The following is a 12,500-nucleotide window of genomic DNA, read 5'->3' as shown; positions in this document are numbered from 1 at the left end:
GAGAGAGGGAGAAAGAGTGTGTGTGTGTGTGTGAATGTGTGTGTGCATGAGTTTGTGTGTATGTTTGTGTGTGTATGAGTGTGTATATGTGTTTGTTTGTAAAGGTGTGTGTGTCCGTCTGTCTATGTGCGTATTTGTTTGTTTGGGCCATAATTATCAGGGCGGTGCTGCTTTGAGATATAACATGCGCCACACACAAGGCAGAAGTCACAGCACAGCCACAGGCTTCATGTCTCACCCAGTCACATTATTCTGACACCGGACCAACCAGCCCTTGCATGCACTAACCCCATAATGCCAGACGCCAGGCGGAGCAGCCACTAGATTGCCAATTTTAAAGTCTTAGGTATGACCCGGCCTGGGTTCTAACCCACGACCTCCCGATCACGGGGCGGACGCCTTACCACTAGGCGGGGATATAGCTCAGTTGGTAGCGCGCTGGATTGGTATTCAGTTGGCCGCTGTCAGCGTGAGTTCGATCCCAGGTTGGGCGGAAATTTATTTCAGAGTCAACTTTGTGTGCAGACTCTCTTCGGTGTCCGAACTCTCCCCCCGTGTACACTACATTGGGTGTGCACGTTAAAGATCCCACGATTGACAAAAGGGTCTTTCCTGGCAAAATTGCTTAGGCACAGTTAATAATTGTCTACCTATACCCGTGTGACTTGGAATAATAGGCCATGAAAGGTAAATATGCGCCGAAATGGCTGCAATTACTGGCCGTATAAAATTTCATCTCACACGGCATCACTGCAGAGCGCCTAGAACTGTACCCACGGAATATGCGCGATATAAGCCTCATTGATTGATTGATTGATTGATTGATAGGCCAACCGTGTATGTGCGTATAAGTGTGTGTTTTGTGTGTATGAGATTTGTGTGAGTCAATGTGTGTGTGTGTGTGTGTGTGTGTGTGTGTGTGTGTGTGTGTGTGTGTGTGTGTGTGTGTGTGTCTGTATTAGAGAGAGAGAGAGAGAGTGGGTGGGTGGGAGTGTGTTTGTGCGTGTGCGTAAGTGTATGTGTGTGTGTGTATGTGTGTTTGCTTGTAAAGGTGTGTATGTCCGTCTGTCTATATGTGCGTATGGGGGTGTGTTTTGTGTGTATGAAGTGTGTATGAGAGAGTGAGTGAGTGAGTGAGTGTGTATTTTTGTACGTGTGTAACTTGAGGTATGTGTGTGTGTGTGTGTTCGTGTGTGTGTGTTCGTGTGTGTGTTTGAGAGAGAGAGAAAGAGAGAGAGAGAGAGAGAGAGAGAGAGAGAGGTTTGTCTTTCGCTGGGGTATGCAGTGCCTTGGCGTTGCACATCTACTTAATTTAATGTTGTCTTGATAAGCAGCATGATGCAACACGCACACACACACACACACACACACTGTGACACACACGAACACACACACACACACAGGCACACTGACTGACACACACACCGTACACACACACACACCGTGACACACACACACCGTGACACACACACCGCTGACACACACACACACCGTGACACACACACACACAAGCACTCACAGAGTGCAACCCCTCCTCCTTCTCTATCCTCTCTACTTTCACTTTACACTGAACCGACAGTTCGATGAGGTAACTCCAGCGAAGAAAGACAGTACTTACGGTTCTTGATTGACACACTTGACGCAACACTTCGGAATCATTTCCTCGTTCACAAATCTCATCAGAAAAGTTTCCTCCATTCAGTGTTGTGTTCTGTAGACAGCCACAGAAACAGGTATGTGTAGAGAAGCTTGTTACACTACGCTGTGAATACTGTAGAAACTGGTTGTTCACTGTAGGGTGCGTATTTGCTGTCAGGTAGTGTGTGTTGATCCGAAGTCAGTGTGTGCCACTGTTGTCAATGCAGACAAGTGACACTGAAAGTAGGTCACGCTTTGACAAAATTAGCGTTCACATACATTCTAGGGACAGCTGCACGTAAGTAGGTAGTCTTGAGAAATATACCTGATATTTTTGGACTGCGTATCAGTGTATATATTTGCTTTGGTTCATACAGATAGGGTGTGCCACGTTTCTACTTTCTGTTTTGGGTTACCCACTCGTCGACTTGTTTGGTTTCATTTTCCTGATACACTCTCTATTGATCCCAGCATCTGCAGTTTGGTAACAAATCCTTGAGGAAATGGATGGTTACCTGTAACATGCTCTGCCAAAGGGTTGTTTGATCGTTGAGGGTTGGTGTTGTTATGAGAGAGAGAGAGAGAGAGAGAGAGAGAGAGAGAGAGAGAGAGAGAGAGAAAGAGAGAGAGAGACGGTCTAAGGGAAAGAACTCATTATTCCTGACAAGTGCTTTACACGCTCCGCCGAAGCATATAATTACCTCCCTTTAATTGATGACGATACAATCGTTTATTTAACGTCACTCTGTAAAAACATTGGCGACATTTGTCTTAGATTAAAACACACACACAGACGCGCACACAAACTTTCCCTTTATGTACAGTGGTTCACCGCCCTCCCATCCCCTGCACACTCTCGCTCATCTAATTAAAAGTCGTACTTAGAGATACTTGGATATAAAAGGGTATTCTTAAAATGTTCTGATAACAGTATAAAGTAGAGCTCTATGAAAAGCAATTGCGTTGGTTGCAGTAATATTTCTTCATATCCATGCACCAAGTGGGTGCGTGTGCAAAAGTCTAGCGATAAGTTTAATTGTTGCAAACCTTTCACTCTTCCGCTTGCTCTGTCTGGGAGATGGGTGTTCATACTGACTACTGACGCCAATAGTCTGTTTGTCTGTCTGTCTGTCTCTCTGTCTGTGTGTCTGTCTCTTGCTTTATATTGACATGTAATATTCAATGTTTTCTTTCTGGGTATAATGTTCTTAAAGGTAGGGCAGGATCGAGTTTCATAATATTGCAATACAAGTGTTGACATCTTTTAACTTTGTTTGTGTCTGCGATTAATCTGTGTTGTTGTTGTTGTGTGTTACTGTACACGTAAGTTTCAGCAGGGACATATTGTAAGAATAGGCGTCCATCCTTTAATGATAAAGACCAATCGCCCGTTCGTTCACTCTGTATCTTTCTTTATCTCTACCTTTTTTCTCTCCGTGAATCTTTTTCTCTTTATCTCTGTCTGTCTCGCTGTCTCCCTTTTTCTCCCTTTCTCCCTCCCTCCCCCACTCTCTCTCTTTCTCTCGCTCTTATTCCCTTTCTCCCTCTGTCTCCCTGTCTGTCAATCAGTATGTCTCTCTGTCTCGCTCTCTCCGTTTTGTTCCCTCTCTCTCTCCCTCCCTCACTCTTTCTCTTTATCTCTCTCTGAATCTTGTTTTCCAACTGTCTCTCTCTCCCTCTCCCTCACTCTCTCTCCCTTTTTCTCTCTAAATCTCTGTCTGTCTGTCTGTCTGTCTGTCTGTCTGGTCTGTCTGTCTGTCTGGTCTGTCTGTCTCTCCCCCCCCCTACTCTCTCGTCCAAAGCTGCCTTGTGTATATCCCTTTCCTTCTTACCTCCTCCGTACACACTACAATGCTGTTAGTTGTTATGTTAATTAGATACAACTACTGTTATGAAAAACGTACACACTACAATGCTGTTAGTTGTTATGTTAATTAGATACAACAACTGTCATGAAAAACGTGTTAGTTGTCATGTTGATTGGATACAACTACTGTTATGAAAAATGTACAAACTCAGACTGTGGTAAACTATGAAAGCATAATCAGTTGTGTGGTCTTACTGTAAGGATTGTAAACATTGATCATATTGTGACAGCAGGAGCATACCGCATTAAGTAAGAAATGGTTTGACGAGATTGTGATTTCAACTAACTTTGAGCATTTTTTGTACGAAACTGAATGTGCTTGGTGTGTGTGTGTGTGTGTGTGTGTGTGTGTGTGTGTGTGTGTGTGTGTGTGTGTGTGTGTGTGTGTGTGTGTGTGTGCTGTCACAGAAGTCATCATGGCCGCCGCTTCAGCCACCAGTAGCAGTGAGCTACCAGAATGCCCTGTCTGCCATGACGGCTATAAAGAGCCAAAAATACTGCCGTGTACACACCTCGTGTGCAAAAAGTGCGTCGTGTCGTGGCTGCAGAAGGCAGGGGTCAAGGGAGGCTGTCCGCTCTGCAGGGCCCCCATCCTGCCCTCCACCAGCCGAGGTCAGCGTGACCTTGACACTCTGGTCAATGACCTGCCCACTGACCTGGCCACCATGGCTCTAGTGGACAGTCACAAAATGCTCAGCGGTCAGCATGTCTGCATGGTCTGTGACGACAACACTGCTGCCACGTCATTCTGCTTGCAGTGTGACATTAAGCTCTGTAAGAAATGTTCTAAAGGTCACGCGAAGTTTCCCTCCATGAAAAATCATAAAGTGGAGGATTTGAATAAACTCACTCCACAGCGATTGGCTGAGGTGAACCGCGCAACATGTAACGTGCACGATGATAGGCCGGCTGAAGTTTATTGCTCCTCCCACCGAGAGCTCATTTGCATGTTGTGCGCGACAACCAATCACCGCAGCTGTGCAGAGGTGAAGGCCATCCCAGACGTGGCGACAGAGAAGAGAAGAGAACTGGAACAACAGGCACAAAGACTGAGGGACAGAGCGACAGCACTGGCAGCACAGGTTGGTGTCAAACCATTCGTGTCTAGGTCGGGATTGATTTCTTCGGTTGTGTTTGTATTTGGATTAGCTTTGTACTACGTTGAATGTGTAAAAAGTATAAGCAATGATTTTGAAGACTGCATCTTGACGTTATTGTTATACAGTCTTTGTTTTAGTTTGTATCTATAAGGAGGGTAAAGGTCTGCTGTAACTGTTTCAATTTGTTTTGAAAGTTTCCGTTGGGGGGCTTTCTGAAATCTTTTCTGAGTAAACTAGCTAACATGAGCTTTTATTAGTTGACGGCCATCATTTAGTTGGAACAATTTTTTCTGGTTGAATATTCGATTATGACACCAGGAACACTACCACTTAACATAAAAAGTGTCTCCTCAAAGCCCAAGTTTTGTGCAAAATTCCTCGTTTAAAAAAGATTTTTGGTGGTTAAAAAGTGACCTGTTTTCCTGTGTTATTAGATCAAAGAGTCCAATGACATCTTGAAGGTCATGCGAAAAAAGGCCAATGACACGTTCGATGACCTTGAGCAGTGCATGAAGAAGCGACGTCAGGAGGTCAACACGCTGATAAAGGCTGAAGAAGATGCTGCTATGTCATCACTGGCGGAGCTGGAGAAATGGCGGGCGGCCTTAGCACTGAACGCAGCCAGCGTAGGAAATGTGGTGCAGTCAGCGTCTGGGGGGGATCTGCTGGGGATGATGGAAGGTCTGACGTCACGCCTCGACGACCTGGAGTCACAGACCGGAACGACGCGTAAGATAGAAATCACAGACTTGACCTTGACCTTCCAGAAACTGGATCAACTGAAGGCTGACATCGCGTCTCTGGGTACGTCACACTTTTTACATGCCTTTTTTTGATTGGAAAATATTTTTCTGGTTAATGCCTATTTTGTTTTCCCCCTAATGTCTTTGCGATTTGACCAGTTCCCTGTCGCTGTTTGTAAAAATGTGCCCATCAAACGGACAATTATTCTTAACGACTTTTGGCCATTTGCAGAAGGTATTTCTTCCAACATTTTGTCCAGTTATATATTTATTGTTCCTCTTTTGCTTCTCTTTTGACGATAATTATGGATTTTGCGTCGACTGCGCTTGCATGAGTTAGCGAACGTACTGTGTACACACTGTTCAGGTGTGGTGAGAGAACAACAGACATGAAATGACGGTGCGATTGTATCGTAAATGATGGGGCGTTTTACATCTGTGTGGGGGTGTCGTCGCACAGTGTTCATTTGTCTGTCTGTGTCTGGGCTTTGTTCTGTCACACACTGTTCATTTGTCTGTCTGTGTCTGGGCTTTGTTCTGTCACACACTGTTCATTTGTCTGTCTGTGTCTGGGCTTTGTTCTGTCACACACTGTGTGTACAGGGACACATTCAGGGACACACTGAATAACGGACTAGGAAAGATGTAGGAAGGGGTTAATTGTTCATCTGTCAAGCCATGAAACGATACGCAATAGTGCAGACGATTTCTTGTTGAAACAATGTTGGCTTCCTGTAGGCTGATTGATTACTAGCAAAGACTTCTACAAAGGAAACACGTAAACAACACTTTTAACAGACTGAAACGTGTTTACAGGACAGATAACAAAACCCACCACGAACCCGACAACCTTACATCAGCCTACACAGCCAGCACCAGTCACAACTACAGCGACATCATCGACAACACCACGGACTGTCCACAAACCCAGAGGGGCGGAGTTAGCTCGTGTGCTGAAGGTTGGGGATCGCGTCAAATGGAATCCGCGGTGGTGTACTTCTTTAGAACAAGTGAGCTGCTGACCCCTTTGCTCTCTGACCGACACATTATTCATCTGAGGTTACCATTGTCACTGTTACGTTTCTCAGAAGCAGGTTTCTCTGAAAGGATGCTATTCATGTTCACATTCTGACTTTGCTTCGTGGGTCCGACTTGCTCTTGCTGTGCAACATTGTGCAAAAGTTTGATTTCGGAAGTACAGAAACAGACGTAAACGCAGGTTAAATAAAGCAGACACATAACGAACAACAAACACACACTCACACACACACACACACACACACACACACACACACACACACACACACACACACACACACAGACACACGCACGCACGCACACACACACACACACACACGCGCGCGCTCACCCACACACACACACACACACACATACACACACACACACACACACACACACACACACACGTATGTAATGCATGCATGAATGAATACACTTGACAGTGATTAAAGTGACAGACGAGCAGTGAACAGTGGTGACAGTGACAGACGAGCAGTGACCAGTGGTGACAGACGAGCAGTGAACAGTGGTGACAGTGACAGACGAGCAGTGACCAGTGGTGACAGTGACAGACGAGCAGTGAACAGTGGTGACAGTGACAGACGAGCAGTGAACAGTGGTGACAGTGACAGACGAGCAGTGAACAGTGGTGACAGTGACACACGAGCAGTGACCAGTGATGACAGTGACAGACGAGCAGTGAACAGTGGTGACAGTGACAGACGAGCAGTGAACAGTGGTGACAGTGACAGACGAGCAGTGAACAGTGGTGACAGTGACAGACGAGCAGTGAACAGTGGTGACAGTGACAGACAAGCAGTGAACAGTGGTAGCAGTGACAGACGAGCAGTGAACAGTGGTGACAGTGATAGACGAGCAGTGAACAGTGGTGACAGTGACAGACGAGCAGTGAACAGTGGTGACAGTGACAGACGAGCAGTGAACAGTGGTGACTGTGTCTGACGAGCAGTGAACAGTGGTGACAGTGACAGACGAGAAGTGACCAGTGGTGACAGTGACAGACGAGCAGTGATGACAGTGACAGACGAGCAGTGAACAGTGGTGACTGTGTCTGACGAGCAGTGAACAGTGGTGACAGTGACAGACGAGCAGTGAACAGTGGTGACTGTGTCTGACGAGCAGTGAACAGTGGTGACAGTGACAGAGGAGCAGTGAAATGTTCTGACAGTGACAGACGAGCAGTGAACAGTGGTGACAGTGACACTGAGACGAGCAGTGACCAGTGGTGACAGTGACAGACGAGCAGTGACCAGTGGTGACAGTGATAGACGAGTAGTGAACAGTGGTGACAGTTACAGACGAGCAGTGTTCAGTGGTGACAGTGACAGACGAGCAGTGAACAGTGGTGACAGTGACAGACGAGCAGTGAACAGTGGTGACAGTGACAGAGGAGCAGTGAACAGTCGTGACAGTGACAGACGAGCAGTGAACAGTGGTGACAGTGACAGACGAGCAGTGACCAGTGGTGACAGTGACAGAGGAGCAGTGTTCAGTGGTGACAGTGACAGACGAGCAGTGAACAGTGGTGACAGTGACAGACGAGCAGTGAACAGTGGTGACAGTGACACACGAGCAGTGAACAGTGGTGACAGTGACAGATGCGCAGGGAACAGTGGTGACAGTGACAGACGAGCAGTGAACAGTTGTGACAGTGACAGACGAGCTGTGAACAGTGGCCGTGACAGTGACAAACGACCAGTGAACAGTGGTGACAGTGACAGACGAGCAGTGAACAGTGGTGACAGTGACAGACGAGCAGTGAACAGTGGTGACAGTGACAGACGAGCAGTGAACAGTGGTGACAGTGACAGAGGAGCAGTGAACAGTGGTGACAGTGACAGACGAGTAGTGAACAGTGGTGACAGTGACAGACGATCAGTGACCAGTTTTGACAGTGACAGACGAATAGTGAACAGTGGTGACAGTGACAAACGAGCAGTGAACAGTGGTGACAGTGACAGACGAATAGTGAACAGTGATGACAGTGACAGACGAGCAGTGAACAGTGGTGACAGTGACAGACGAGCAGTGACCAGTGGTGACAGTGACAGACGAGCAGTGAACAGTGGTGACAGTGACAGACGAGCAGTGACCAGTGGTGACAGTGACAGAGGAGCAGTGAACAGTGGTGACAGTGACAGACGAGCAGTGAACAGTGGTGACAGTGGCAGACGAGCAGTGACCAGTGGTGACAGTGACAGACGAGCAGTGACCAGTGGTGACAGTGACAGACGAGCAGTGACCAGTGGTGACAGTGACAGACGAGCAGTGACCAGTGGTGACAGACGAACAGTGAACAGTGGTGACAGTGACAGACGAGCAGTGACCAGTGGTGAAAGTGACAGACGAGAAGTGACCAGTGGTGACAGTGACAGACGAGCAGTGAACAGTGGTGACAGTGACAGACGAGCAGTGAACAGTGGTGACAGTGACACACGAGCAGTGACCAGTGATGACAGTGACAGACGAGCAGTGACCAGTGGTGACAGTGACAGACGAGCAGTGACCAGTGGTGACAGTGACAGACGAGCAGTGACCAGTGGTGACAGTGACAGACGAGCAGTGACCAGTGGTGACAGTGACAGACGAGCAGTGACCAGTGGTGACAGTGACAGACGAGCAGTGACCAGTGATGACAGTGACAGACGAGCAGTGACCAGTGGTGACAGTGACAGAGGAGCAGTGAACAGTGGTAACAGTGACAGACGAGCAGTGACCAGTGGTGACAGTGACAGACGAGCAGTGACCAGTGATGACAGTGACAGACGAGCAGTGACCAGTGGTGACAGTGACAGACGAGCAGAGAACAGTGGTAACTGTGACAGACGAGCAGTGACCAGTGCCAGTGGTGACAGTGACAGACGAGCAGTGAACAGTGTGTACTGTGTGCAGAACGGTAAAGGCACAGTGACGGCCATCCCGTCAAGACTAACAGCACAGAGGGGCGATGGTCCACAAGTCACGGTGGACGTGCAGTGGGATGGTGGAGATGAAGACTGGTGCTGTATGGGACGTGATGGCCAGTATCACCTGGACCTGCTGTGACAGACTTCGTCACCCTCCACCGCTTCTTGTGCACTGTATTTAACTGTTATCTATTCTGACAAAAACAAATGTGTGTGTGTGTGTGTGTGTGTGTGTGTGTGTGTGTGTGTGTGTGTGTGTGTGTGTGTGTGTGTGTGTGTGTGTGTGTGTGTGTGCACAATCATCATCATCAGCAACAGCACTGACATCATCATTAGCATCATCGTCAAACAAAAACTGAATAATTTTAACTTATCAATGCCTGGAGTTGATATCCATATGCTCTGCAATGTGCAGCGGAGTAGTGAATGTGCGGGGTATTTTTTATTAAAGATAGAAAATGTACGGCTGATTTTAGAAAGAAGCCTGTTATAACCCCTGACCTTTTGATCGATGGTGCGCAAGTTGAGCGAGTGGGTGAGTACAAGTACCTCGGTACAGTGACTGACCTCACACTGAGTTTTAATGAAAACACCGCATCTGTCCATAAAATGTCAGCCACGGCTGTATTGCTTACAGAAGCTGAGATCTCTTAATGTGAACTCAAACATTTTACAAACTTTGTACAGAAGTTTTATTGAGTCTGTGCTTACTTTTGGTTTTGTCTGTTGGTTTGGTGGTCTGAACATCAAAAACCGTAATGTTCTTGAGAGAGTGGTGAGAATGTGAAATAAGATTGTGGGAGAGAAACAGTTGAGTTTTACTGAGCTGTATGGAAGATGAGTCGTGCGAAAGGCTGGTGTGATTGTGGGAGAGAGACAGTTGAGTTTGACTGAGCTGTATGGAAGAAGAGTCGTGCGAAAGGCTGGTGTGATTGTGGGAGAGAGACAGTTGAGTTTGACTGAGCTGTATGGAAGAAGAGTCGTGCGAAAGGCTCGTGTGATGGCGAATGATGAAACGCATGTGCTTGCGCAGACGGTTCCGTGTACTGAAGGTGAAGGTAAATGATTTGTTTTAGGCTTACATCTAAATTTGTGTGTGTGTGTGTGTGTGTGTGTGTGTGTGTGTGTGTGTGTGTGTGTGTGTGTGCGTGTGTGTGTGTGTGTGTGCGTGCGTGTGTGTGTGTGTGTGTGTGTGTTTAAATGAATTATTTACATCTTCTCGAGAAGGTTTGTTGTATTCATTGAGACTGTTGGTTATATAAGAATCGTACATTTATGTTAATGTTAAGTTTTGGTCGTCCGCTTGTCTTCATGTTTATGCGCGATGTAATTTCTCAGATGGAGAAATTTAAAAATTGATTTGATTTGATTTGATTTGATTATGAGTTACAGCTCAGAATATCACCCAACATTAGGCAACTTGAGGATACAAAAAGTAAGATCACAATTTGATGTTGATTTTGTGGGACTGTCCTCATATTAATACAGGAAAAGTAGAGATCAGTCACCGTCATCAGTGTGTCATGACTGGTTTCAACACTTTATTTGATGAGTAAGTTATATTTCACCGCCATACAAGTATCAGTGTGTCATGAGTCATGACTTGTTTCAACTCCTTATTTGATGAGTAAGTTATATTTCACCGCCATACAAGTATCAGTGTGTCATGGCTTGTTTCAACGTCTTATTTGATGAGTAAGTTTTATTTCCTTTCAGAAAATGTGATTTTTGAGTCACTTGAGAAAAAGTGACTCTATGTAATCGGTCAGTGTTAGTCTGTCCGGCCGGCCGTCCGGCCGGCCGTCCGGCCGGCCGTCCGTAGACACCACCTTAACGTTGGACTTTTCTCGGAAACTATCAAAGCGATCGGGCTCATATTTTGTTTAGTCGTGACCTCCAATGACCTCTACACTTTAACGATGGTTTCGTTGACCTTTGACCTTTTTCAAGGTCACAGGTCAGCGTCAAAGGAAAAATTAGACATTTTATATCTTTGACAAAGTTCATCGGATGTGATTGAAACTTTGTAGGATTATTCTTTACATCAAAGTATTTACATCTGTAGCCTTTTACGAACGTTATCAGAAAAACAAGGGAGATAACTAGCCTTTTCTGTTCGGCAACACACAACTTAACGTTGGGCTTTTCTCGGAAACTATAAAAGTGACCGGGCTCAAATTTTATGTGAACGTGACTCCCAGTGACCTCTACACTTTGACGTCTGCTTTGGTGACCTTTGACCTTTTTCAAGGTCACAGGTATGTCTTGAAGGAAAAAAATTGAAATATCATATCTCTGAAACTATTCATCGGATTTGATTCAAACTTTATAGGATTATTCTTTGCATCAAATTATTTACATCTGTATTGTGTTGTGAATAGCAATTTCTTCCTGTCCATCTGATGCCTCATATAATATTCAGAACTGCGAAAGTGACTCGATCGAGCGTTTGCTCTTCTTGTGGTACTTGACGAGCAGCTCTTTATGAATGTTACACTAGCTTGCCAGGGGTGACAACAACGTTAAATTGTCTCCCTTCATTTGTGGGTGTGCTATACCTTAGTATGTTATCTGCCAGTGTACCAACTTTAATTATTGTACATGCTTTTTTGAGGTTTGTTCAACCGAGTGAGGACTTGACTACAATGAACGCAACTTCCTCCAATAGCAAGATCACGTCTGTAGTGTTAGACTCAGAATATGCTTTTGAAATGTAATGCCAGTCTAGAGATATCCTGCTTGCTGCAACGCGAGCCGAGAAAATTGTTCCGCTTTAGCTTCACTGCACTGGCTGCAAACCCTTTACACGCGGAGGTGTTTTCAGGCACGTCAGACTTCAGTTGCTAAGCGACGCTCACCCAATGTCAATAAGAAGCGACCAGTAGATGTTGAACAACTCCCAACATTTGTGTGTAGCTTCATCGTTCTTTAAACAATGACTGCACCAACAGCACTGATAGTCGTGTCATTTAAAATGATAGTGCATGTGTGCAGAAACCGCTTGTCTGTATTTAAAACAAAAAAAATATGTTCTTAAAAAGTACGCCCGGACAGTAACGTAAATGACCTTGTTGGTAGTATATATGTATTGCTCTCAGGATAATTATGTTCTTAAAAAGTACGACCGGACAGTAAAGTATATGACCTTGTTGGTAGTTATATGATGTATTGCTCTCAGGATTAGGAGATGCAAGTAATTGACATG

General features: G+C 45.8%; 1 protein-coding gene across 1 annotated transcript in view; it reads left to right on the top strand.

Annotated features, from left to right (window-relative positions):
- The first annotated feature begins 1,631 nt into the window (after nt 1-1,631).
- LOC138975358 (transcription intermediary factor 1-beta-like) overlaps nt 1,632-12,500 on the top strand; it is a 45,971-nt gene continuing 35,102 nt past the window's right edge. Inside the window, exons 1-4 of the mRNA XM_070348019.1 lie at nt 1,632-1,733; nt 3,914-4,587; nt 5,040-5,409; nt 6,165-6,358. Of these exons, the coding sequence (XP_070204120.1) occupies nt 3,922-4,587; nt 5,040-5,409; nt 6,165-6,358 (1,230 nt within the window). The 5' untranslated portion in view covers nt 1,632-1,733; nt 3,914-3,921. The remainder of the gene's footprint in view (nt 1,734-3,913; nt 4,588-5,039; nt 5,410-6,164; nt 6,359-12,500) is intronic.

The sequence above is a fragment of the Littorina saxatilis genome, linkage group LG9 (assembly GCF_037325665.1).
Source record: "Littorina saxatilis isolate snail1 linkage group LG9, US_GU_Lsax_2.0, whole genome shotgun sequence".
NCBI lineage: Eukaryota > Metazoa > Mollusca > Gastropoda > Littorinimorpha > Littorinidae > Littorina > Littorina saxatilis.
This window is presented reverse-complemented; position numbering and strand designations above follow the sequence as displayed.